The following is a 25,927-nucleotide window of genomic DNA, read 5'->3' as shown; positions in this document are numbered from 1 at the left end:
TATATATATATATATATATATATATATATATATGTATATCAGAATATTTTAACGTAAAATAATTTGTATTTATATTTTCTTTTTTGATACAAATCATTTGTACATTATTTCCTCCGGTATATAATAATTATTCGTATATTATTTATTTAGATTTTCAATTATTCAGTAAAAGAAAAATTGAAATTAAATAACGCAGCAAAATAGTTTTACATTTTTCATCGCCGGGAGGATACAAACGACATACTACACACTATATAAAATAACTAAATGTGTTACTATAAAGTATTTATAAATATTCAACAATTATTTTTAGGTCACAGATCTTGCAATAACAGGAATTATATGTTTCACACATGTACAGAACAGTATATATACATATACACAATCACCACTGCCGTTATGTAAATCAGTGTAATGCTGATATGATCACATACGGTATCGATGTCTATTCTATTTTTTTTTTTATTTATTTATTTTACTAACTTAATCCTTAAAGAGCAAAGTGATAACAATAGGTGATTTCATAAACTTCATTGACAAGAGATCATAGATATAGATTTAGAATAGCATGTAATGTTCAAGCTAATATGAACTAGCTTCTACAGAAAACACACAGAACAAAGAATCACATGAGAATTTTTAGAACAATACATTCGTATACACACACATATCACGTACTTATTAATGTCATATACTTCTACAGATTTTTTCAAGCATGCACACAAGACTCAATTGGAAATTCACAATACAAGAAAATAATAATCTTAAAAGAATTTTCGAAAAAGAGAAAGAAAAAATATAGAAATAAATAAATAATAAAATAGAACTTTTTGATTCTGTGTGTCGAGCGATTATTCTAAAATTAGTTATTAGTATCTTTTATGTAGATTTACAATATTATGTTTTATTACATTATGTGTTTAAGAATAGAAATAACACACCGACAATGAGAGGTAGAATTGCAAAATCTCTGAATATATTTTCAACAATTTCCATCTTTGATTCATCGATTTTTAATTTTATCACATAGGACGTAATTTTTCACGATATGTACGATACAATATCAATTATTAAGAAAAACATAGACAATATAGGCCAAACTATTGGAATTTCTTCAACTGTTGGATTCTCTTCGCGTCGCGTATATATTGTCAGAAATAAAAAATATAAGCAATTCACAAATTTTCTCACAATGTGCAAACACAATTTTAAACTCTATTTCTTGATCAGTATATAACAATAAATATTTATAGAGAATTGATATTTATAGATCACTGTTATCCGTGGGAAGCTTGGTAAATATTATATACCAGATTTCATCGTTGTCTGTAAACTGTCAATCTTTTTATGATACATCACTTTTTTTTCATCATTTGGATCTAGCTACACACAATTGAATGTGTGAATTATAATCTTATTATATAATACCTTTTTTTTTAATTTAAAATCACTCGCTAGATGCGCTCTTTTTTCAGCTTGAATCTAGTTACTCTGCAGATTATAAGAGCCTATCAATGTATGATCAACCAAAAAACGGGAAAAGAAAAATTAGTGTTCTGGGCATCGCGTATGTTGAATACGAGGCGCATTTTTCGCCGAATTCGCACTCTCACAAACATGCACAACTATTCCCGGTTGTCCCGACCCTCCTGGATGTATCTCATGAGTTCCGCCTGTAATATTAATAATTATTTATATATAATCGAACATTATCGGATTTAGATAATAATCCCTTATCTCTTTTATTTTTACATAAAATATAAGTTCAAAATACCTGTGGATAAATTGGCTATAGCAGCTAATAAATCATGATTAACAAGAGGTTCTCCTTCTTCACGTGGTTTCCAGCCAACTGGTGGAGAAGCAGGAGGAGATATGAGGAACTGTTTGGTAAGAGCAGGTGGTTGCAGATGCTGATCCTCCATATCTGGAAAAATTGAGATTGTTAAAAAATTACTTACTCTTGTATCTTTTGTATCATTGAGAAAATGCTTAATCGTAAGATCTGAAAGTCTACATTATTTACAAACCTATAGGCGTCACTGGTTGTGCAAAATAACAATTAATATCAGTTTCTCCAAAATGCGTTTGATGCAAATGCAATCTTGCATTTGCTGCAGCATTGGGAGAATTATAATTTACCCTCATTCTTCTGAAGGATCTAAAGTATTGAAACGTAGCATCTTCTCCAAATTGTTTGAAAAGATTTTCTATGGCTGGCTGTAAAAACAGAATAACACTACAATATAACAAAGAAGGTTTGTCATTAATAATATTCCATGCAAAACTTTTATTACCTTTAAATCATCATTCTTAAAAACTCGAGGATCAACATTAGTAACAATTACAGAAGTTGGTAAGTCTTCATCATGAACCAACTCATCGATTGATCTAATATCTGTATCGTGGCTTTCTCTTTCAAATTCAAGTTCTAATTGCTCGTAATTTGGATGTAAATTTGGTAAACCATCCACTTCATTAATTATTATATTTTCAGTGTCTTCGAGTTCCTCCTCTCCTATCATGCCTCTATTACTGCATTTTTCTTCCATTTTTCCCTGCTGGATTTAAAAATAGGTAAGAATTATGGATTTAAAAATAGGTAAGAATTATAGGTTTAAAAATAGATAAGAATTATGAATTTAAATATAGGTAAGAATTATGAATTAATAAATAAAAATTCAAAAATTTAAGGTTTTGAAATATATATTCATTATTTAATGTATGAAATTAAAGAAAATAAAAATATTATAGATGACATTCTTTTACACTTATATAAATGGAATGCAAAAAAATAATGAAAACGAGATGTTATATAAACATATAAACATATAAACTAACTTATAATTGAAATATATTTTTAAAGAGCAAAAGAAGTATATGTTTTTTGAAACATATTTTGAGATATATCTTCCTTTCGAACTAATAAAAGTGCAGTGTGAGCGTTAGATTTGCTTTATTGACCACACAAGTGTCATCAGATCAAGTTCATTGTCATCAGAGCGCAAAAGAGCGAAGAAAATAGCATATACGTATATATGATTCAATGTTATCGCAGGTGACATTAGAAGAAATGCGATAAATAATGATAATGAAAGGTGCAGATGCATCTTTTTTTCTTACCTTCAAGTCGATCTCTAAACGAAGAGGAGATCAAACACCACGATGAATGTTTTCAAAACGCTTCTCCGTCACAAATATAATTCGTTACGTATGTAACATCTACACCATCTTAACGAATTTAATCGCGCAGCTGTCAGATATCAACATTCTCGAAATACATTCACTTCTATCCTGCTTTCGACGGCGTTCGCTATTTCATCGCTGTTATTATAACGTAAACGCACGTCATCGTTTATTTTACAACAGGAACAACCTCGCGCGTCCTATCCGTATCGCTATCCGATCGAATGCCATGGTCGAGGAACAGATTAGGGTAGGTTAGATGTGTACGGACACGGATAGGAGTGGAACTATTGAAAACTATTTGGGCGCAAGTGTATCCAAGCTTTTATTATATATAGGTACATATAATTGACTATAAAATAGAAAACTTGGCAATTTGCGAGATACACAAGGAACAGCTGAATAAATTCTTTATTTGACAGTCACGATTAAAATTTCTCATCAATAATTATTCAAAACGACATTTCCAAATTAATAAGTATGCATTATAACTTATGTTTAGATACTTCAAACATCCAAGTATTTTTTATTTAAATAATACAATCATTTTCATATATTATATATTTTTAATATATATAGATATATGTAAGTTAATTTTCTTTATATATATATGTGGAAAAATATCTTATAATATAATTATGATAATTAGGTTGCATTTTAATGTTTTTTATTATATTTATGTGATAGAATATTATAGAATACACAGACATCTTAATAGTATTGCACATAAAAATTTTTTATATAAATTATATAACAATTAACAAAAATTTTTTTTTATATATCATGTATATATAATTTATAAAAGCCAATATGAAATACAATAACTTGTAATTTTTTAATTTTGACAATATATAGACAATACTGATTAGACTTATATAACTCCTAAATATATCACAAATAATAATTATTAACAAAAATTGTTATAATTTAGTAATAACTAATACTTTGCATTTAATTTAACATGTTTTTGAAATACATTTTATACATATATATGAATATATATCTGTCTCTTTATATAATCTGAAATAACATTTTGTTAGTTTTAAATTTATAACTTACAAAAAAAAATATATAAAAAGGACCTTGTTCATACATTTCTATTATATGTATATTGATATAATGCATCACATGCATATTAATTGCAAAAATTTTTTCTCATTTGATTACACTTATTAAAAATATAGTTTCATCAAAGCATTGACTAGTTTGCATAGTGATTAAAATATTGTTTATAACAATTCTTTGCTTTTAGCAAAAAGTCACTTTTACATATAATTATATACTTGATTATATTGCAATGATAAAAGCAAATTACATATGGATTATATCACATATGTTATTTCACATTGATAGAAATATAAAAATTAAACAGAGAAATCATCAGAAAGTTTTAAACATGTGCTGAAATAGATACATATACTGATAATTTTCTTATAATAATTTATCTACTTATTGCATCGTAAGATATATACTAAATTATATAAGCATGTTTGCAAAATAAATATCTTATACTTTTTAGTTTTATCTAACAATTGATGCTTTGTTTCACAACATAATTTGTACTTGTGACATATATATGTCATCTACTTGTACACTGTTCCTACACATGTTTATTATTGCAATTAAAATTAATATCACTGTAACAAAAAAAAAGAAAGCATTTATAAGTCATATCATTGCAGGAAGATTCTTATTGTAAAATGCAACCACTTTCATTTTTCGGTTCCTTACTACTTTGATGAATTGCGTCTTCTTTAACTGGTGGTAGAGTTTGTTCCTTTCCTACTTTTGCTGCCGCTATTCCAGCTAATACTTTATACGTGCCCAAATTCCAAGTGGAGTTTGGTGACGGCATCTGGAAGTCGATTGGGCTGACTAAGCCATAAGTAGCTTTTGTATCCAAAGTTGGAACTTCTCCCGGTATTGTATGATGATATCTGATATTATTTTAAATTTTTCGATTAATAAATTTTGTTTAAATGTTAGATATTAAGATATGATACATAACATTATCCCGATAAAATAATAATATTTTTTACAAATAAATAAGATAATTACATCAAACCGTTCTCTCGGTTACATTTATCGAGAGTGAGTTTTACTATAGGTGCTAAGCGCTTAAATACTGCATGCTGATCTGGTTTAACGCGAGGCGCAGGTCCATGTGTTTTCCCATATTCTTGACATAACACTTTTGCTTTCTTTAAACATGAATCGCTTTCTTGCATCGCTCGTATCGCTTCGCCGCATTTATCCATTGCTAATAAATTTTCACCACAATAGTTATAAGCCTAGAAAGGGTTTATGGATAGCAAATATTTATGAATAATAAATATTTCTTATGAATAATAATAAATTACAAATCTTTTTGTTTGCATTTAAAATCATAAAATAATTATAAACTTTTTCACAAATTTTCAAGCTTACATAAGACTGGTAAAATGCTGCTTTTAGTTCCAAGTATTTTATCCATTGGGCAGATATTTCTGCCTTAAATGGACGTAGAGTGTTAGCAGCATCCAAAAATAGTTTACTAGTCTCATTAGCTAAAGCTGTTATCAAGCTAGAATTATGTTTGAGTTCTATTGCTCTAGCCACTGTCACTATAAAGAGAATTAAAAAAATGATATAAGCATAATTAAATAAATTTATTAAAATCATATACTTGAATACTATGAATATAACCTTCTTGTGCTTCTGCTGTACATTGATTAACATATGCATTTAGGACACGAGGATCTAAATCACTTCCTAATGGAGGTGGATTATCCAATTGTGGCAAAAACTCAGTCTGTACAAAGGTAAATATTCCTGCAGCTCGTCTTAACATGCTGTGTACTTCTTTAGCCTCGTTCATTGTAATGCTAAATATTGTAATTAATAGATTATTTTATCCTTATTTTTGACACAATATAATGTTATATAATATTAATTATTTAAAAATCTCTTTTATTTAATTCATGCTTACTCATCTTTTGCCGCAATCATAGCTGCATGCTTCATGAACCAAAGACCTATATTGATGCTCATGTTAGCTGCTTCATAAACAGAATCAGCACTGGAGCTTTAATAAAAAAAATTGTAATTTTTAATTGTGTATAATCTTGGAATCATTTAGAAGCCATATTACTTCATTAAATATTCTCTTTATAATTAATTACAATGTGCCTCCACCAAGTAACGTTTGAGTCCACTTAAATACAAGGACATTTCTGAGTTTGCTGGGATTGGGTCTACCAACATGTTGTGCTTCTTCTTCAGATGGTTTAACTTCCCACAAAAAGCCATACAACAAACTCAGATAACTAAGAAATGCAGGTTCTATTGTATCACTGGTATTATTTGCATTTTTGACCAAATCTAAAAGTCTTGCTCTTGACAGCTTCAAGTCACTGAAAATGCAAACTTTTTGATAAAAAAATATATATGTATATTTTTATTTATATTTTATTTATATACATATATATATATTTTTTTCATTGAGTAGTCTTATAGAATTTTACAGAATAAAATATATAACGCTCTAATAATTATGTATTCTCTTGAGAAATAATAGTTATCAGATTATAGCAGTTGTCAGTAAACAATATACACACGATCCATTTCTGAAATTTCTCTAACCTGCAGAGCTTCCTGGTGGCGTCCGTAGGATTCGAGACTTTCAGCTCGAATTTTTGGCTCGTTGTCGCTTTTAGCACATTGCGATGAAACCAGTGAGCCATCGCGTCGCACGAATTTTACGTGGAGACGTGGAGGCCACGGTATCGGTTATCGCGATTCCGATCCGATTTCACACTTGTCACTTTTGACAGATAAGCGTACGTACGCTACGTCGTTACGCTCAATGGAAGATATGCACTATATCGTATACTTTCTCGTAATACGATCTCGATGTGTATGCGTATGTGTGTAGTAATAGTTCGTTCAAAAGATGGACAACAACATGGCATGGCCAATCAGATTCGCCAACACACATTTTCATTCACAAACTTTTCTTCCCCCTTGTCCAGAATGGCACGTTATATGTTCCTTCAGTTGTTTTCTTATGTATCTATACATTCACGATTCACTTGGATCGTACCATTTATCATTGTAATGTAAACACGTGCTATTATTTAAAGTAGACGCATAACATAATTTATTTGTCGAGGAGCATCGAGGAATTAACAAGAGATTAAAAATATGACACGTTCAATGTGATTGAATAAAAATACGAAAATAAAAGGAGAAATATTATTTGTAAGAAATATATCAAGAGAATCAAACAAGTTGGCTGAGATTTGTGGCGTTTATATATGAACTGTTTCTCCATATATCCTCGATGAATTGAATACTGATCTCTTATTCGGTTGTCCGAAATTATACACAAAGCGTAGACTGATATACAAATCGAGAACGTTAAAAAGTATTCTATCAAGAACGTTTAAAATATCTTTAGAATTCTTTAAATTTCTCTAAAATACTAAATAAAATGAGACAAGAATGATTATGTGATACAAAAAGTTTGTTTATTATAAAAAAGTGCTTTTAATGCTGTTACAAATATATTTTAACAAACTCCACAAAGATAATAAGTGATAAGATCCTCATTATATCTGTGATTTTCCATATTTATTCCAGATCATAAAGTTTCATAGTGTAAAAATATTTTAATTAAACATATAAAACACGAACAAGAAATTATAGAAATGGAAACATCCTGGTTTCCTCGTCTGGTTGCTCATCATCCATATATAATTTTGATGGTGGTTTTTGCATTTTCATCGATATGTCTAATTATTCCTCTTACAACTAGAAAGTTTCCAGATTTTTCGGATCCTCAAATGGTATGTATAAATATGAATCTGTTTAAATTTGAAAAAGTTATTGATATGTCATTGATATTTAAAATATGAAACATTTATATCTCATAGGGTTTTGAAGCAAGAGGTACAGTTTTATCACAAAGACTTACAGCTTGGGATCATTTAATGGAAGCTACAAAGGCAAGAGGAGAACTTACTGATAATCCTATTGAATATCACCAATACATACGTACTCAACTAAATCAACAGGTGTTTATTTTACAGTATTTTATTATTCTTATTCTTATTTATTTCAAATACATATTTTATATATTTATATATTTATATATTTTATATATTCATTACATATTTTATATATTTATCCAATTAGATGGTTTTATTTATAAATATATATTACTATAAGAATGAAATAATTAGCAAGAAAATATATATTAAAACTTTAACTTGATTTTGCAGTCTAATATGCATACACAAAATCATAGTTCGTCTATTCAGAATACTCACAGAAAAAAACAAAAAAAAAATAAAAATAAACGAAAAGGAAAAAAACATCAAAAGCAACTAAATGATACAAGTTTAATAGGAATAAACGAGAATAAAGATAAATGGAATGAATTAATAGAAATGAAAGATAAACATGATATAAATGTTACAATGGATGACAAAAATCAGAATCAGTTTGATAGTGATAATTTTTTCTGTAATTTACCAACTTCTTCATACGCTCGTGTTGTAATTGCTGTGAATGCTGAAGAGAAAAATCTGTGGTCAATGGAAGGTGTATTAGCTCAATGCCACATCGATGGTGTACTTCGTGCAAATGCTCATTTTTCATCTCTTTGTCAGACAGAAGAGCACAATAGTCATAAATGTTGCAGAAGCTGGTCCCCAGCTAACTATGTGGCACTTTTATCCAATCGTAGTTCTTGCTTAGGAGTAACAGAAAATGATTTGATTAAAGTGAAAACGCTTTTGCAACAGTGTGCTCATTATTACCATAATCATAAGTTATTGCCTAATTGTGCAGAAGATTTTAATTGCCAAAAACATGTGCCAACTGAATGTTACATGAGAAATGCAGCTTACCATTTATTGCACTATCTTTTGGATGTTAATTTTATTCCGAATCCGGTAAGAATATACCTCGCTTTATATTGTTTCATGGTACAAAGGATTATACTTGTTCATTATAAATTTCTAATATTTCTAATATTTATTGTTATATTGTTACAGAATATGGATTCGAAAAATAGACAAAATTTGACATTGCAGTCTGCCATGTTATTTCTTCCAATTGCAGCAAGCTCTGCAACTTTAGATTTTTATAAAACGATAAAGAACAATGATTTAATGTATGGAAATTTTCGTGTTCAAGGCATGGAACTTGGCCTAAAAAGTACATTGTTTGATCGACTATTAGTATCTGATTCAAGTTTGGTACTCCTTGGTTTTATCTTCATTACTTTCTGTATTTGGGCATACACTGGCTCTATAGTGTTGACCATAACAACAATATTCGCAGTGGTATTTAGTCTTGGTATTTCGTTTGCAGTGTATACTCTAGTTTTACGTATTGAATTCTTTCCCTTTATGAATCTACTGGCTATTGTTGTTGCCATAGGTTAGTATTTTATATTATAAAATATATATATTTTTATATTTTTTTAAAATAAATTTTATACAATTAATGATATATATATTCATCTACAGATGTTATAAATATATTATTGTGATGAAATTATGTTACAGGCATTGGAGCAGATGATGCATTTGTTTATTGTAAAGTATGGGAGTCTGGAAAACAGCAGAAACTTTCCAATGGTGGATTAGTACATTTAGTACAAGTGACAATGAAACATGCTTTTCCATCTATGTTTGTCACATCCCTCACTACAGCTGTAGCTTTTTTTGCATCAATTGTTAGTAATGTGACTGCTATCAATTGCTTTAGGTATTCATTTTATTACACATAAATAAATTTTTTTAATATATATTTAATACTTTCTTAAAGTATGTATATCTCTTATATACATACTCTAATAATTTTATTACATAGTTTATTTGCAGGCATGACAGTTATTGCTAACTTCTTCTTGATGATTACATGGTTACCAGCATGTGTGATTGTATCAGAGCATTGTAAATTAACTACGTTGTCGCCTGTCAATTTTATTACCAGAAAGATTATTCGTCCCCTACGATCTTTGGGAAATAAAGTAACAGTAGGATTTACCGTTTTTCTTACTGGAATAGTGATTCGCCTACGATTTTTATGGTTACTAACTTTGGGAACTATGGCAATAGCATGTTGCATTATTGTCTTCCATCATCCGGGTCTGGAATTGCCGGATTATATTGATTTTCAATTATTCCATAACACGCATCCATTTGAGCGATACAATTTAATATATTCACAGAGATTTTGGTTTGAACGACACGAAATGGTACCTATATATTTATATTTATTTAAAGTTTATATTTTTACATATATAAAATGTGTATATACATGTAACATATATATTTGATTAATACAGATTGGTATGGACGCTGAAGTTTTACCTTTGCGATTTGTATGGGGCATAAAACCGATCGACAATGGTGATTACCTTAATCCCAGTAAAAAAGGAACGCTAGAATATGATACAACTTTTGATATTTCTAATCCTAAGTCACAATTATGGCTCGAACAATTTTGCAAAAATTTACGGAGTCAACCCTTCTATCGTAGTACTATTGGACCTTTGGGACCGAATTGTTTCATCGAATCGTTAGTTTCATGGATGAAGAGACGTTGTAAAGATCCCGTTAACCCGAATATCGAATATTTACCGTGTTGCGAAAGTAGTAAATTTCCATATACACCTAATGTTCTACAGCAGTGTGCGGCTGAAGTTAGTACGGAGATAGTTCGCACGCCTCATTTGTGGATTAGAGATGGTGCGATTTCTGCAGGTCTAAAATTTTTAAAGGAACCAGAATTGTCCTCGATGACGCCGAACGATACACTTTCGCTTAAAGTAACACCTAAAATTAAAGCGCTTGTTGTTGAATATGATAGCACTTACATGTATACTCTCTCATTTACGAACATGGATAAATTTTTTCATCAAGTAAGTGATATTATTTATTGATGATAATTATCTATATATAGACTATAATAGAAATAGTAAATTTTAATCTTTAAATTTGAATAGGTTGAGAGTTGGATGCAAGATCAATTACAAAGTGCTCCTAGAGGCATGCGAGGTGGTTGGTTTATTAGTTCATTCGAGTTTTATGAACTACAGCGCACTTTGTATGAGGGCACTATATGGGCAATAGGATTGTCATTAATTTTAGCTCTAATAGTATTAGCACTAGTTACTCTAAACCCCGTCATCAGCCTATATGCCATTGTAACTATTGGTGCTGCGATAATAGTAACAATTGCTATACTTATTCTTCTCGGTTGGAAGCTCAATGTCTTAGAGAGCGTTGCAATATCTACAGCTATTGGTAAAGAACGATAAAGCAAATAATTTTAAATTTATAAAAATGTAAAATATTCCTAAAATTGATTGAATATATACATTTTATTATAGGTCTTGCCGTTGACTTTAGTTTACATTATGCCGTGAGTTATAGAGCCTGTATTTCTGAAAGAAAAGTGGACAAGGTAAAAGCGGCGTTGCAACAAATGGGCGGTCCAACTCTTATGGCGGCGATTACAAGCGGAGCTGCGGGCGCTTTAATGTTACCTTCTCATGTATTAGCATATATACAAATTGGTATCTTTTTATTACTCGTGATGGGCATAAGTTGGATATATGCCACATTATTCCTATGTCCGATGTTAGCAGTTATGGGACCGTCTTCGCGCTTCGCTCAGTTTGAATATTCTAGGTAATAAGCTTGTTATATACATTCAATTAATCTTATATCTATATAATGTATTTCAGGACTCTAGTAATGCAATCGAGCACATTCCACGATATAAATTGTAATAATTAATGGTAATGGTAATGATAATCTCCTATAAATTACAGATTAAAAATGTTATTGAGCTGTTTTACTAAATATGAGGATGATAGCGTAGTTGAAGCCGACAAGGATAACAATCGAGCGAGAAAAGCTTATAAAGGACGTGGAATGCTGTCGGAATCGACTCTAAGCACATCCAGCTCTGTATGTCAATTTCATTGCAGTGAATTGGAAACTCTTGCAGCAAGACCTCCATCACCATCATCTCCATTATCAACATTACTTCGTTGAAATATAATTATTATTATTCTTTAAATCTAAATTATTCTTTCTAGGAATATCAATTTTTCATCTTAATAAATCATGTACTTTTTCAGATTGTATGTAAGACTATCCATATGTGTTATCTTATATGTAGATGTGACATCATATAATTAATGTGACTGTTGGCTGTGTTCAAATAGCTTTAAGGTCATCATTGAGATACATATGATCTATCATTCATCTACATATATGTGCAATGCACATAAATGCATGTACATCGACACATGTATGTATATATACATATATACAATTTTATAATATGAAGTTTCTTCTATATATTATATAAATATAAAATAGTTATATTATATAACTATAAAATTTTATACTTATATAATATAATTATAAAAGTAATATAACACATTATATGTGTGTGTGTATATGTATGTACATATACATTATTATTAATTAATTATGAAATTACATATTAACTCAAACTAATAAGTATATTAACATCTCTTTTATATTATTCTATAAGTTTAGTTATAATTTGTAAGAATGTCATGTTATATAATGTATGTGGATATAAATCTAATGTGTGTCAAATAATATTGTATGGATTTGAATCTCAGTGATAGTCGATTTTTTCATCAAATATATTTATGAACACTCAGTATTATACATCAGTATTATATAGTAATTAACAATACAAGTATAAATGTAAAGATATCATCTTCTATTTTAGATATTTACCAATTATTTGTCACATATAATTTATATCAGAATAGTAATAAAAGTATATATTTGTATGCATATATATTTTATACTTTTTTTGTAACACTTTTATTATATTATACAATTCGATGTTTTTTGATACAAAATGATAGAAATTATTTTTTCCTTAAGAATCTTGGATATAAGTTACGCACAATTACATATTTCTAAGCTGTATAAAGTGATATATTATTAAAACAAAATTGTATCTGATATTGTATATATATTTTAAATGACAGATAACAGAATGCATTAAAAAAAGTGTAAATCACAGATGTCTATATATTAGACGTAATATATAGACGTCTGTGGTGTAAATACATATGTTGTGTGTAATGAAATTTAAAATTAAATGTAATAAAATTGATTCTCTGTATCATATATGTTTATCAAATGTTCAATGTGTGTGTGTGTGTGTGTGTGTGTGTGTTGCAATGATTTTTTAATTTTTAATTCTATAATAGTATACTTGTTGAAACAATTTTTATGTATATAACAGTATGTATATATATATATATATATATATATATATATATAACATTTTTATGTACATAACAGTAGTAGTATTCGATTTATTTATGTACATGTTTAATTTTCCCGCTTTTTTGTGCTTATGTTAGATTGCGTTCAAAAATCTATTTGTTTCAGAATATTTGATTGACCAATCAAAAGAAGCAAAGATTTCTTGTTTCAGACCAGAGAGAAGACTGAGGTGCCTAAAAGCAGGCCATGACATCTCTCGTCTTTTCTCTGTTTCAGACACTTCAATGAATAGATTTTTGAACACAACTTTAAAGAAACAAATACGAAATTGTAGCGAATTGCTATGGCAACAAATATACAAAACATGTGTTCTGTGATTATAGTTTCTAATATTTGTATCGTACATATCTGTATGTATACATCTGCTTTTGGTCATGGGACATGATAAAAAATATCAATTTAAAAATTTGTGAAATTGCAATTATAGAATTGACACATCATGTGAAAACATGTAAAGATAAAAGATCTTACCGTAATTCAATTGCAGATGTATTTTATGTATATTGATATAGTGTTACAGATACATGCTATAAACGAAAAAGCGGAGATATGTAGAGATAAATTAGCTTTAAATAAGCATACAATTTTTTTTATACTGAAAGAGTTATAATAATTAGTAATCCCTCATGCATGGCTTAAGGTAAAAGACATTTTTTATTTTATTTGAATATATATATATATATATATATATATATATATATATAATTTTTTTTTTAATAAAAAAAGGACAATATATACAATAATATATTAAAATTTATTATTTTGCAAATTTAAATTTATAAATATAAAATATTAGATCTAATATTAAAATTCTACTTATTTAATAATTGCATAATTAAGTTAGAAAATTTATATTATTGTTGCTTATTATATATTTTTATTTGTAATATGTATATATCTTTAGAGCAGACCACAAATCTCTTGGAGGACTCGGCACGAGTCGATGGTTGGAAGCACTTTGGGAACCAAGTGTTGGTTTATTTGCTTTACCAGGTGGACTTGATATGTTGGATGTAAGTGGTGATGGAGATGCTAGACTCATCTGTGCTGATCTAGGACCAATAGGAAATGACTTGACAAAGGTTACAACATATACATTATATATTTTATAACAAAGTTTATATTACTTATATTCTTTTATACTTTCTAATGTATTATTTATTTTTAGATACGAGTATATAAAGGAAGTGATCAAATAACTGAACATAACATGGTAGATCCACCTTGTGGTGTAGTTGGTTTTTATACAGAAAATGGAGAACTTCGCTCATCTGTAGTAGCTGTAGGAGCTGGAGCCAGTGTATATATTTTCAAAAACATGAGACCTTTTTTCAAGTACTGTCTGCCACATATTGACGCTCATCCAAAAGAACGAGAAGTACAGTATATAATAATATAGAGTTACTTCTTGATTTGATCAATTTTATGCATGTTTTGGCATAAATAATATTTTAATAATTTGATACAGATTTGGCATAAATGCGGATTGGACGAGGAATTAAATGTGCTTACTCTCGCGGATGATTTGGAGTTATTGCTAAAAGAACTCGGGGCGTCATTTCTTTCACCTCGCACATTAAAATTTCTGTCTATGGATAATAATTTACGATTGAGCTTCGCGGAACAATATAGAAGAGTTCCGCTTGTCAAAGCTAACGCCCTAACAGCGATTGCAACCATCCGAAGAGATTCATGGAATGATCCTGCTAGTAGTTGTTTAATATTAGGAACTGAAGTTGGTGAAATTCTCATTTTGGATCCTAGGTATTTTTCTTGTATAATTAAAGCAAAATGTGCGCGTTCGTAAAATAATATTTCATGAATACCATGTATTTGTATTTCTATTATGGATATTGTTTAATTGCCACACAGAGCTTTTTCAGTTATGGATAAACATCAATTGGAATGGCCACCAGTGGCATTTGCCAGTTGTGGTTTATGGACTGGCGATGGTCGCATAATGATTATTGGAAGAGATGGAAAAATAGGAGCAATTAGGAGAGGAAGCCCTGTGAAACTTTGGGAAACATTGCCAGCACCAGCAGTAGCTATTTCTGTTCTTACTTCCGAAGGTGCGGCAGTAGCTGTTATGGATGGTACTTTAATAGGATTTTCAAAGAAGGTATGTTTGAATACATATCTTCTCAGAGAGAAGTTTTTATGCATTTTTGATTAATAATGACAAGCACTATATAAAGAATACAATATAATTACAATATGATGTTCAATGTGTGTTAGATTTTTTCGAATATATGAATTTTTCACAGGGGATAAAATTATGGTACATTAGTATTCCTGGCATAATATTAGATTTAGTGAGCTTACCAGTACCACAAAGCGGATTATCTTTGTTAGCTGTAAGCACAGCAGGCTATGGAGTGCGCATTTATGATGGGAAACATCATGTAGATACAGTGAAGATTATGGAGCCTGTATCTGCCCTTAAGGTACTATATATATAAAATATATCTTATTAAAAGAAAATTAATATGCTTGTGTGTTTTTGATATACAATATATATATATATATATATATATATATATATATATATATAAGTAAATTTCACTTTCAAAAATATAGTATGGACGAATGGGACAAGAAGAACGAACAATAGCTATGATTACTGTTGGCGGCGGTTTATGTATGAAGATCCTAAAACGCACTGCTGATTTCAATGTAAATAATTCAGTGTCGAATTCATTATCATGCAATACATCGAAGTTCTCGATACCGAAGAAAACACGACTATTCGTTGATCAGACGATAAGGGAGAGAGCAGAAGCGAAGAAAATTCATAACACTTTTCAGCAAGGCTTTCTTCGTTTACGCTTAACAACCGCTAAACAAGCTTTCGAAAATTTAAATGAAAATCAAACAACAGGACCGAATCCTATCACATTGGAAGCAAATGTCCTTGGTTTGGGTCCCAATTACATGATTCGTATTCTAGTGACAAATATCTCTGAAGGTTTATCCTATACAGAATTATATATTCTGTGTAGACCAGAGGATACTGATGTGAATCCTCGTGTGATAGATTTGCCTTTGCTACCAAGCGCTGTACCCATATCTCTAACTGTTAGTGCAAACTTAAAAAGTCAAATATCAGGAAAAATTAAGATATTACTATGTAAGAAATCAAATCCAAAACCTTTAGGTGTAACGACTGTAATACTGCCAGCTGCTGAGGAAGATTTTGAAATCTAAGAAATACAATTATTTAAATTTTTTAAGTGAAAATTATCACTTTATATGTTAGAATTTATCATTCTTTAGAATACAAAATTTGTCTTTGACATTTGGCTTTTGGCATTTGTTGCATGTTTGTGTGTATTAATCTATATACGATTAAAAACTTAAAAAATGTCAATAAAAAATAAAACTTATTTTTTCTTATTCTCTTCTATTTCTTATAGTACTGATTGTTATAGATTTCATAATTTTATTTTTCATTTTTTTTAAATCTATGATTTTGTTGTAATTGAATTTTTATCAATATTTTTCATTAATGATTCATTAGAGAGAGAAGCGTTTTGTTTAATGCTATAAAGCGGCCTTTTCATTGACGCTACTTTTTAGCGTCAATGAAATTGTACCTTAACAGTTGGCAGCCCTACGAGATAGGCTGTGCAGCACTGCGCATATATAAAATAAATTTGAAATCGCTTCTAGCCTAACCATCTTCACGCGATCGACTTTATTTGAATTGCACGGCATCGCATCGAATTATGATGCGGCGCCGATTTGTTCGAACGTAATTCGGGACATCGCGATGCTGTATAAGCATCGAATGAGCACGAATTGTCACGCAAATATGATAAATCACATCTACTCACCGTTCACCGGCTGTTCCACAGGCCGCTCCACTCGCTCGCCTCGGGACGTCCCATTCCGATCTTGATGCACACGATATCATCAACGCGCGACACTTTATTCGGCACTCCCGATATTCGCTCGCATCCGATAATCATCATCAAAGGCGCAAATAACGCGACGCGACTTCGCTCCATCTTCGCGATCGCGCTATCACTGAACTGTCGAAAACGGCTGTCGCGCGACATATTATGAAAGTCGCGCGATCATCCTAGGACACTTTCGACGCTCTTTCACTCGCGATATTCGTTTAAAAACGGTTAAAAGACGCGAAAAATGCGGACATACGATGATCCGTGTAGCTGCGTATGACTCCGATTCACGTATGACGCGTATGACGTAGCAGTGACCCGTATGACGTAGCGACACGCGCTAACATGGCGGCCGAACCAGTGCGCAGAAACGAATGCGCACTGGTTCGGCCGCCATGTTAGCGCGTGACTGCTACGTCATACGCGTCATAGCTACGTCATACGTGACTCGGAGTCATACGCAGTTACACGGATCGTCGAACGTCCGCATTTTTCGCGTCTTTTAACCGTTTTTAAACGAATATCGCGAGTGAAAGAGCGTCGAAAGTGTCCAAGGATGATCGCGCGACTTTCATAATATGTCGGTGAAAGTGCGCGACAGCCGTTTTCGACAGTTCAGTGATAGCGCGATCGCGAAGATGGAGCGAAGTCGCGTCGCGTTATTTGCGCCCTTGATGATGATTATCGGATGCGAGCGAATATCGGGAGTGCCGAATAAAGTGTCGCGCGTTCGCGTTGATGATATCGTGTGCATCAAGATCGGAATGGGACGTCCCGAGGCGAGCGAGTGGAGCGGCCTGTGGAACAGCCGGTGAACGGTGAGTAGATGTGATTTATCATATTTGCGTGACAATTCGTGCTCATTCGACGCTTATACAGCATCGCGATGTCCCGAATTACGTTCGAACAAATCGGCGCCGCATCATAATTCGATGCGATGCCGTGCAATTCAAATAAAGTCGATCGCGTGAAGATGGTTAGGCTAGACGCGATTTCAAATTTATTTTATATACGCGCAGTGCTGCACAGCCTATCTCGTAGGGCTGCCAACTGTTAAGGTACAATTTCATTGACGCTAAAAAATAGCGTCAATGAAAAGGCCGCTTTACACACTGAAAAAGTTGAAACTGTTTGAACTTTATTTTATTGACGCCATATCAAGAGAAAGTCTAGTGATTTTAATTTGCCGCTGGTTTCTAGCGTCAATGAAATTGCACCTTAAAAGTTTTGAAGCACTTGATTGGTCAACCGGAACAAGGATTTTTTGCCCTTCTCCTATTTTACACGATCAATCAAATGATACAAAATTTTTATAAAATCATTAAAATCCTATAATTTAGAAAACTAAATTAACTAAAAAATCGAAGAGAAAAAAAAAAAGAAATTTGAGTTGCCACAGAGTGGCGCAGCGATAATTAAAAATTTTTTATACACTCGACACTTGACGTTTGTTTTATGTGCATTGTGCATGTGGTGTGTGACGTGACAGTTTATAAAATATGGCGGACTCTGCAGGAAATTGGTGTCTCATTGAGAGTGATCCTGGTGTTTTTACAGAATTGATTAAAGAATTCGGTAAATATATTTCCAATTATTTCAGATTATATGTAATAAAATTGATCTAATCCATAGTAGATTTTTTATGCATTATTTTTATGACAGTATAATTATAAATTGCGTTTGTTAAGGTTATATATTCGTGAATAGCAAATAATTGATACTTTTTTTTGTTAAATCGCGGAAAATCTTTTTATTTCGTGAATATTACAAAATCGATTCACATTAGCATAAGTATGCGCATATACATATATAATCTTTTCAGGTGTTAAAGGAGCACAAGTGGAAGAATTGTGGAGTTTGGATGATGAGCAATTTGATGATTTGAAGTGAGTGTATTTTTTCATAATAGAAGAATTTGTGATTTTTATTATATTATCTTAAAGGAGACAACTCCATATGTGTAAAAGATTAAACATCTTCAATATAACTTCAATATATTAATATATATATATACATATATATATATATATATATATATATATATATATGTATATATATGTATATATATATAGTAACTATATTGATCTTTATAACTATACTTTGTTTTTATTCTGCCATCTTTTTATGGCAAGAGCATATATTTGTTTCAATATGCAAAAGATGTGAAACATGTATACTAGATAGAAAAAAATAGTAACATATTAATTTTATATACATTTATATATAATATTAATAATTTTGAAGAAATTACCATACATATATACATATCTATCAACGTTGTATGAATTTATATAACATGATTTCTCGCTCTCTCTCTCTCCCTCATATATATATGTACATCTTGATGTACATATTTATTTATTTATTTTAAATATATTATATATTATATAATATATTAAATATTATAAATAATTTCTGATAGGCCTATTCATGGTTTAATATTTTTATTCAAATGGGTACAAGATGATGAATTATCAGGAACTATTGTACGCGATCATAGATTGGACAAAATATTTTTTGCAAAACAGGTATGTATATGATCATGATTTTGATTATTTGGTCAGATTTATATTGTGAGGTAAATTTATTTATTTATGTGGGTTGTTTGCTTACATATACACAATATACAATAGAAATTAAGTTTATATAGAGCTTACTTTTAAAGTAATGTCTCTTGTGCTTAGGTAATAAACAATGCCTGTGCAACACAAGCAATATTGAGTGTTTTATTAAATTGTAAACATCCAGACATATCTTTAGGACCAAATTTAGAAGAATTTAAAAATTTCTGTCAAAGTTTTGATGCAAATATGCGTGGACTTGCTCTCAGTAATTCTGATGTCATAAGAGAAGTACATAATTCCTTTTCTAGGTATGTATTCTTTAGGTAACTGTTAAACAATTATTAATATCATAAATATGACTGTATTGTAAACTCAAATTGTAGACAAACCTTATTTGAATATGACTCAAAGCAAGCATCCAAAGACGATGATGTGTTTCATTTTGTGAGTTATATTCCGATTGATGGTCACTTGTATGAATTAGATGGATTAAAAGAAGGTCCAATTGATTTATGTCCTTGTCCAGTGGGAGAACAATGGGTACAAGCTGCAAAGCCTATAATTCAAAAACGGATAAATAAGTGAGTTATAAAATATAGATATATTTTAATAATTTTATTCATATAAATATGTAAGTTATTTATTTGTGGATATATATAAGTTATTTATTTATCAAGTGTATAAATAAAAATATGAATGTTATTACGAATATAGATATAATGAAGGCGAAATCCATTTCAATTTGATGGCTATAGTGACAGATAGAAAAACTTTATATGAAAGACAGAAAGCTAATGTCTGCGATCCTGCAGAATTAGAACGTTTACAAGCACTAATTGAGGAAGAAATAAGAAAATCTAAAAGATATCAAATAGAGAATATCAGAAGGAAACATAATTATTTACCACTTATTATGGAACTTTTGAAGATTCTTGCTAAAGAAGGCAAGCTTGTACCTTTGTATCAAAAGGCAAAGGACAAAGCATTAGAAAAGGAATCTAAAAAAAATAAGGTGTAAATTTATCTAAAGAAAAAAAATTAAACTTTATGTGGTTATTGAAGAACATAATTCACTCTGTATCAATCCTTTTTTTTAAATAAATAATTATTTGTATAATGTTTTTATTTCTATTTTTATTTTTCAACAATTTAAAATACATTAGAGTAGAATTGAGGAGTATTAAAATATAATACAAGAGATTAGATTATTAATGTTACAATCAATACTATAATCCTAATCATCATTGTCGGCTATAGTTACATTATTACTGTCTTTTTCATTTAATAAATAAATCTTTTTATTTTGATATATAATTCTAGGTAGGAACTTATCTGTTGGAGCCTCTTTAATTTCGGGGATTTTAGTATGATATAGATATTCTACAATATCTGTAAATATAAAAGTTTTCATATAATATAACTTTATTCATAATTTTAGAAATATGCTTTAAATATTATTTTATGTTACCGGCAAAGTTTTCCGAATTTTGCATATTACATTCTTGAATTAGGTAAAAAAAAGTTCTACAAAGAAATGTTGCAGTTGCTCCATCAAAATATCGTGCGACATTAGACCATATAATTTCACGAGTATTTGCTATTCCTTTTTCATACATACTGAAATAATGAATTATTTATATATATATATATATATATATATATATATATATATATATATATATGATTATATAACATGTAATGATTCAATAGTGTTTGTTATATGTTGGAATCCATTTATATACTTGTAATGAATATGCAATAAATTTTATGTGATACTTACTATTCAATTAATTGTATCTTAATATCATTTAAATAGATAGCACGTGAACTAAATAATTGCAGATGCAACTGATGTTGCCAAAATGTTTTTAAAACGTTTTCAGGTATATTTAATTTCTCTTCCATTTTTTGCCACACTGGCTTCGGAATTATAGCACCTTTTAATTCCTTTATATTCTCACTTAATGTTATATTAAGTAAAGTTTTTATAAACTTTTTGATTAATGGTAATGTCCATTTAATATTTGGTAATGCTGTAATTAAAATAGATAACTTTAGTAATATACAGATGTGAATCTTTCAAACATCTAGAGAAAAAGAGAGAGAGAGAATTATAAATATATATATATTGAATGATATAGTATCACAAAATACCTACATTCTACTTCTGAATCTTCAATCTTTTTGAGATATTGATATCGTTTAAGAATTGATCGTCTTGTTCGTTTTAGTAACTTTGCCAATTCAACATATTTAGTGTCACGCTGATCGAGATATTTATTCCGTATATACATTAAAATTTTTTTGTCTTCTTTTGAAGAATATCTGAAACAGAAAAATTATTGTATAATATATGTGTAAAAATTCAAATACAATTTAAAATCTGTATCGTACCGAACATGAGTAATTTTTTTACAATATAATATTTTGAATCTGGAATATACACTATATAAAGTCCGCCAAGGTAATCCATTTGCCAAAAATTGTACAAATTTTTGTCTTTCTTTCACATTATGTATATAATATTTTCCATTATGTCTCCAATTAAGAAATGGTTTAACAATATTTTTGTCCCAATCATGAAGCTATATTATATAATATAAAAGATATTATAACATATTAATATATTAGATTATATTACATGTTGTATATAGTACATCTAAAACAGATAACTATATACCTGGCAAAATGTTTCCCAGTTTTTTCTGATAATTTTATCTTCCATAGGTGAATATAATCCCTTTCGAAGTGGTCCATGTTTCTCAAATAATTTTTTCTCTTTCCTCGTTGGTGCATGTGATCCAGTAAGCTCTATTTTATGTTGCGGAGGCACTTTATGCGTTAGTTTTACAGATAGTTCGTGCAATTTCTGTATATTCAAGACAAAATCAATTCAATTAATATGGTCAAAATAAATCATATATAATATTTAAAATATATCAACTAACCTTTACGAAAGGTAATGGCAATTTTTCCCAATTTTGTATATTTTCCAATTCTTTTAAAACATGTTTCTCTTTTTCATTCAGCTTATATATATATTTTTGTTTCTCAAAAGGATTATTAACATTACTAATTTGTTTATCAGCACAAACTGATTTTACTGGTTCTACTGGTTTTGAATCCATAAGTGATGTATCAATGTCATTTTCTTCCAAATCGCTAATAAAAAGAGGATCTGTCGCTGGATCTTTTACATTTACTAGGCTATCGTCAATCCCCTGTATAATATTAATATCCATTAAAGACAAACTATCTGATGATATTTTAGTATCCTCAAAATATACTGCAGAATTATGTAACAAATTATTGACCTCAAATTCGTTAAAATTTTCCATACTGTTTAATTCTGATTTAAATATATCATCATCACTACTAATTATTAACAGAAAGTAGAAAATGCACCGGCCACGCTACGCATGCACATACGTAAATAGCAAGCTTGTGTGTGGTGTGTATGTGTGATAGATTTTCAGAGCTTGGTGTCTCGCTCATAGGCATGTACGCGCATGCGCACATCTTGAACAGTGCAGCAAATCTAAAAAGACGAAGTGAGACAGCCAGCCCTGTTCTCTCTCGGCTCGCGACAAGCAGCGACAGGTTAGTCAGTACACATTATTGTTAAAAAAAACGGTCTTATTACAATTTAAATGGTGCGATTCGAATGAGAAATAGTATAAGACGCTTTGTTATTGAATTTAAAATATATTCGCGACAAGTCGCAAAATAATTTGCTATAATCAATATCGATCGACTTTATATTCGACGATTAAATACAATTTGAATTGAGAATGCGCAATGAAATAATCGAATCGCAAGAGTGAGTAACGGAAGAAAGAGGTCCATAATATATTAATTGTTTATTAAATAATTAATAATCTTAAAACTATTTAATAAATATAATTATCTAATTCAAATTATTTGTATAACTTGATATTTCGCGCGCATGCGTACATCTTGAACAGTGCAGCAAATCTAAAAAGACGAAGTGAGACAGCTAGCCCTGTTCTCTCTCGGCTCGCGACAAGCAGCGACAGGTTAGTCAGTACACATTATTGTTAAAATATCGGTCTTATTACAATTTAAATGGTGCGATTCGAACAATAGTATATATATGTGATTAGATCGAAATAGTATATATATGTGTGTCGTAGGAAGATATTTCAACGAATCTTTAACAACATAATGTTTGATCGTGAGATATAATATTCTATTGCTTTCATATTTCGACTTTGTCATTTTTATTCATTTGCACAGCGATATCGAGTAGTAAACTGGTACGAAACGCTTCGTATTATTGAATTCTTTTCCTAAACGCGATTGTGATAAATATCGAAATATAATTATAATAATTCGCTATATTATTACAATTAACAATTAATTAACTTTTAATAAACCTTTAATAAATAGCTAGTTTTTTAAAATCAACTACTTTGGATACTTTATAGAACAGATTCGTAAAATTATTAATTGATTATATATTTATTACTCATTATTATTGCACCTAGTTTGCGGTTGGTGTTTGTAAAAATTAATAAAAAAGACTGTAATATTTTTTAAAAAAGAAAATTCTTCCTAAATCCTTCATTTAATAATCAAGACATGAGAAACATTATGCACATTATTTTTAGAATCATTGGACACCAGTAGAGCAACTCTGTGATAATTTATTATTTATATATTAGTTTATTTATTAGTTGTGTACACCCGATTAAAATTAAGAAATTAATTGCATTATTTAATTTTTTTATTTACATGAGTTAAATAAGAAGAAAAGAGTTATAATTTTTATAAAAGTTTCTATTTCTATAGCTTTTAATAGTGTTATTAGAAAATTATTAATAGAGTTCTTTTTTTCAAAATTTATAAAATTGTTTCATAAATTTGCTTATTATTATACGCATTATCTACTTATTAATATACAATTCAATGCGTAAAATAATATTTTTTTTGAAATGTTAATTATTTTGAGGTTGATTATAATTAATTGTTTTAAAGTTGATATAATTTTTATAGATCAACGTAGTGATCCTGATAACGCGAGAGAAAGCCTGTCCAAAAAGGAGGTCCTAAAAGCAGGTCTAGGAGAGAAGATGTAGGAGAGACATCTTGTACCGAAACAGCTCTAGGGGTGAGTGTTTATTATTGTTTATTTATTATTTGTTTTTATTGTTAGAAATCGCATACGCGCATTAATTCGATTTTATGGTTTAAATGAATAATAAACTTATATAAATCATAGACACATGTAATGGGAAATTTGTGAGATATTTCATCTCGTAGTCTGGAAAAGTCTGTCGCTGCTCAGTAATATTGTTCTCGATAAACAGATTTGAATTTTGAATTTGAGAATTTAGACGAAATTTTGGCTACGAATAACGGTAAAAAATAATAAAATAAATGTTTTGAAATATTGAAAAAGTAAATTACAAAGAATATTATGACGTGAAGTATTGAATAGAAAAATGTATAACTTTGCAACTGCATAAAATATTTGCATAATGACGCTAGTTGATAACAATATTATTCAACCTATCGTCTTATTAAATGATCGCGCGGATTATTAAATAAAAGACCGTCCAAAATTGAAATCAGTATCGCGATTGTTTTTTCATCATTGAATATGTCGAGATGGAAATTATATTTGTTGAATTTCATGTAAAATCATGCACTTTGTGCAATATAATTTCGTGATATCAGTTGCAATTTTGAGCTTAATTATAAAATCAAATTTAGTACGCATATCTCAGTATCTTCAGTCATATCATCCTATTTATCTTTGAAAGAGATTGAAACCTTGAAAAGAGAATTAGAGAAGATTTGCAAAACAATTACAATAATATGCTGATTCAAGGATTAGTAGATATTACGATACTATCACGTTAATAATGAAGTAATGACAGGGAATAAGGTCATTTAGAGAGGCTCT

The 25,927-nt window shown here is 29.6% G+C and overlaps 6 protein-coding genes across 9 annotated transcripts; 3 read left to right on the top strand and 3 right to left on the bottom strand.

The window, feature by feature from the left end:
* Positions 1-815: 815 nt before the first annotated feature.
* Positions 816-3,453, bottom strand: LOC105253720 (protein sarah). 2 transcript variants are annotated; one of them, XM_011261934.3, is made up of 5 exons: positions 3,124-3,453; positions 2,298-2,558; positions 2,031-2,220; positions 1,775-1,927; positions 816-1,673 (listed from the first exon to the last, which is right to left on the bottom strand). In XM_011261934.3, exons 2-5 carry the CDS (start codon positions 2,550-2,552, stop codon positions 1,549-1,551), a joined length of 723 nt encoding a protein of 240 aa, XP_011260236.1. In that variant the 5' UTR covers positions 2,553-2,558; positions 3,124-3,453; the 3' UTR covers positions 816-1,548. The 2 variants fall into 2 exon arrangements, with proteins under 2 accessions (XP_011260236.1, XP_011260235.1); XM_011261933.3 differs by having other exon boundaries at positions 817-1,673; positions 2,298-2,561; positions 3,124-3,452.
* Positions 3,454-4,658: 1,205 nt separating this feature from the next.
* LOC105259259 (BRO1 domain-containing protein BROX) lies at positions 4,659-7,054 on the bottom strand. Its single transcript, XM_011271098.3, has 7 exons — positions 6,808-7,054; positions 6,348-6,578; positions 6,155-6,250; positions 5,872-6,050; positions 5,614-5,789; positions 5,245-5,477; positions 4,659-5,123 (listed from the first exon to the last, which is right to left on the bottom strand). The coding sequence occupies exons 1-7, from the start codon at positions 6,906-6,908 to the stop codon at positions 4,877-4,879; spliced, it is 1,263 nt and encodes a 420-aa protein (XP_011269400.1). The 5' UTR covers positions 6,909-7,054; the 3' UTR covers positions 4,659-4,876.
* Positions 7,055-7,229: 175 nt separating this feature from the next.
* On the top strand, positions 7,230-12,510 carry LOC105259260 (protein dispatched). The gene is made up of 11 exons (XM_025414792.1): positions 7,230-7,591; positions 7,807-8,012; positions 8,100-8,240; positions 8,448-9,122; positions 9,225-9,612; positions 9,741-9,942; positions 10,048-10,435; positions 10,526-11,101; positions 11,186-11,486; positions 11,573-11,873; positions 12,017-12,510. Exons 2-11 carry the CDS (start codon positions 7,875-7,877, stop codon positions 12,240-12,242), a joined length of 3,336 nt encoding a protein of 1,111 aa, XP_025270577.1. The 5' UTR covers positions 7,230-7,591; positions 7,807-7,874; the 3' UTR covers positions 12,243-12,510.
* A 1,241-nt stretch (positions 12,511-13,751) lies between these two features.
* On the top strand, positions 13,752-16,874 carry LOC105259349 (Bardet-Biedl syndrome 1 protein homolog). Of its 2 annotated transcripts, none has more exons than XM_025414850.1 (7): positions 13,752-14,169; positions 14,434-14,611; positions 14,698-14,907; positions 14,998-15,293; positions 15,402-15,651; positions 15,797-15,976; positions 16,110-16,874. In XM_025414850.1, the coding sequence occupies exons 1-7, from the start codon at positions 14,156-14,158 to the stop codon at positions 16,734-16,736; spliced, it is 1,755 nt and encodes a 584-aa protein (XP_025270635.1). In that variant the 5' UTR covers positions 13,752-14,155; the 3' UTR covers positions 16,737-16,874. The 2 variants fall into 2 exon arrangements, with proteins under 2 accessions (XP_025270635.1, XP_025270636.1); XM_025414851.1 differs by having other exon boundaries at positions 13,753-14,169; positions 14,439-14,611.
* A 1,946-nt stretch (positions 16,875-18,820) lies between these two features.
* On the top strand, positions 18,821-21,100 carry LOC105259261 (ubiquitin carboxyl-terminal hydrolase isozyme L5). Its single transcript, XM_011271101.3, has 6 exons — positions 18,821-19,009; positions 19,257-19,320; positions 19,857-19,962; positions 20,119-20,306; positions 20,382-20,579; positions 20,713-21,100. The coding sequence occupies exons 1-6, from the start codon at positions 18,934-18,936 to the stop codon at positions 21,014-21,016; spliced, it is 936 nt and encodes a 311-aa protein (XP_011269403.1). The 5' UTR covers positions 18,821-18,933; the 3' UTR covers positions 21,017-21,100.
* Positions 21,101-21,191: 91 nt separating this feature from the next.
* Positions 21,192-23,495, bottom strand: LOC105259263. Of its 2 annotated transcripts, XM_011271102.3 has the most exons (8): positions 23,313-23,492; positions 22,947-23,219; positions 22,679-22,867; positions 22,393-22,583; positions 22,157-22,323; positions 21,779-22,031; positions 21,467-21,615; positions 21,192-21,387 (listed from the first exon to the last, which is right to left on the bottom strand). In XM_011271102.3, exons 1-8 carry the CDS (start codon positions 23,334-23,336, stop codon positions 21,233-21,235), a joined length of 1,401 nt encoding a protein of 466 aa, XP_011269404.1. In that variant the 5' UTR covers positions 23,337-23,492; the 3' UTR covers positions 21,192-21,232. The 2 variants fall into 2 exon arrangements, with proteins under 2 accessions (XP_011269404.1, XP_019885572.1); XM_020030013.2 differs by having other exon boundaries at positions 22,947-23,495.
* Between the last annotated feature and the right edge of the window lie 2,432 nt (positions 23,496-25,927).

The sequence above is a fragment of the Camponotus floridanus genome, unplaced genomic scaffold (assembly GCF_003227725.1).
Source record: "Camponotus floridanus strain SB8 unplaced genomic scaffold, Cflo_v7.5 scaffold9, whole genome shotgun sequence".
Classification (NCBI taxonomy): domain Eukaryota; kingdom Metazoa; phylum Arthropoda; class Insecta; order Hymenoptera; family Formicidae; genus Camponotus; species Camponotus floridanus.
The sequence above is the reverse complement of the archived record's forward strand: the minus strand, read 5'-3'. Positions and strand labels throughout refer to the sequence as shown.

Coding starts and splice junctions, on each gene's coding strand:
- LOC105259259 (XM_011271098.3), bottom strand. CDS start 6,908: ATGGCTCACTGGTTTCATCGCAATGTGCTAAAAGCGACAACGAGCCAA. Junction 6,051..6,154: donor ATGATTGCGGCAAAAGATGA/GTAAGCATGAAT, acceptor TACAATATTTAG/CATTACAATGAACGAGGCTA. Junction 5,124..5,244: donor AACCGAGAGAACGGTTTGAT/GTAATTATCTTA, acceptor AAATAATATCAG/ATATCATCATACAATACCGG.
- LOC105259261 (XM_011271101.3), top strand. CDS start 18,934: ATGGCGGACTCTGCAGGAAATTGGTGTCTCATTGAGAGTGATCCTGGT. Junction 19,010..19,256: donor AGAATTGATTAAAGAATTCG/GTAAATATATTT, acceptor TAATCTTTTCAG/GTGTTAAAGGAGCACAAGTG. Junction 19,963..20,118: donor AAATATTTTTTGCAAAACAG/GTATGTATATGA, acceptor TCTTGTGCTTAG/GTAATAAACAATGCCTGTGC.
- LOC105259263 (XM_020030013.2), bottom strand. CDS start 23,336: ATGGAAAATTTTAACGAATTTGAGGTCAATAATTTGTTACATAATTCT. Junction 22,584..22,678: donor ACTGGGAAACATTTTGCCAG/GTATATAGTTAT, acceptor TATATAATATAG/CTTCATGATTGGGACAAAAA. Junction 21,616..21,778: donor AAGATACAATTAATTGAATA/GTAAGTATCACA, acceptor TCATTATTTCAG/TATGTATGAAAAAGGAATAG.
- LOC105259260 (XM_025414792.1), top strand. CDS start 7,875: ATGGAAACATCCTGGTTTCCTCGTCTGGTTGCTCATCATCCATATATA. Junction 9,943..10,047: donor ACTGCTATCAATTGCTTTAG/GTATTCATTTTA, acceptor TTTATTACATAG/TTTATTTGCAGGCATGACAG. Junction 11,102..11,185: donor TGGATAAATTTTTTCATCAA/GTAAGTGATATT, acceptor AAATTTGAATAG/GTTGAGAGTTGGATGCAAGA.
- LOC105259349 (XM_025414850.1), top strand. Junction 14,908..14,997: donor CTCATCCAAAAGAACGAGAA/GTACAGTATATA, acceptor AATTTGATACAG/ATTTGGCATAAATGCGGATT. Junction 15,977..16,109: donor AGCCTGTATCTGCCCTTAAG/GTACTATATATA, acceptor TCAAAAATATAG/TATGGACGAATGGGACAAGA.
- LOC105253720 (XM_011261934.3), bottom strand. CDS start 2,552: ATGGAAGAAAAATGCAGTAATAGAGGCATGATAGGAGAGGAGGAACTC. Junction 2,221..2,297: donor TTAAGAATGATGATTTAAAG/GTAATAAAAGTT, acceptor CTGTTTTTACAG/CCAGCCATAGAAAATCTTTT. Junction 1,928..2,030: donor ACAACCAGTGACGCCTATAG/GTTTGTAAATAA, acceptor CAATTTTTCCAG/ATATGGAGGATCAGCATCTG.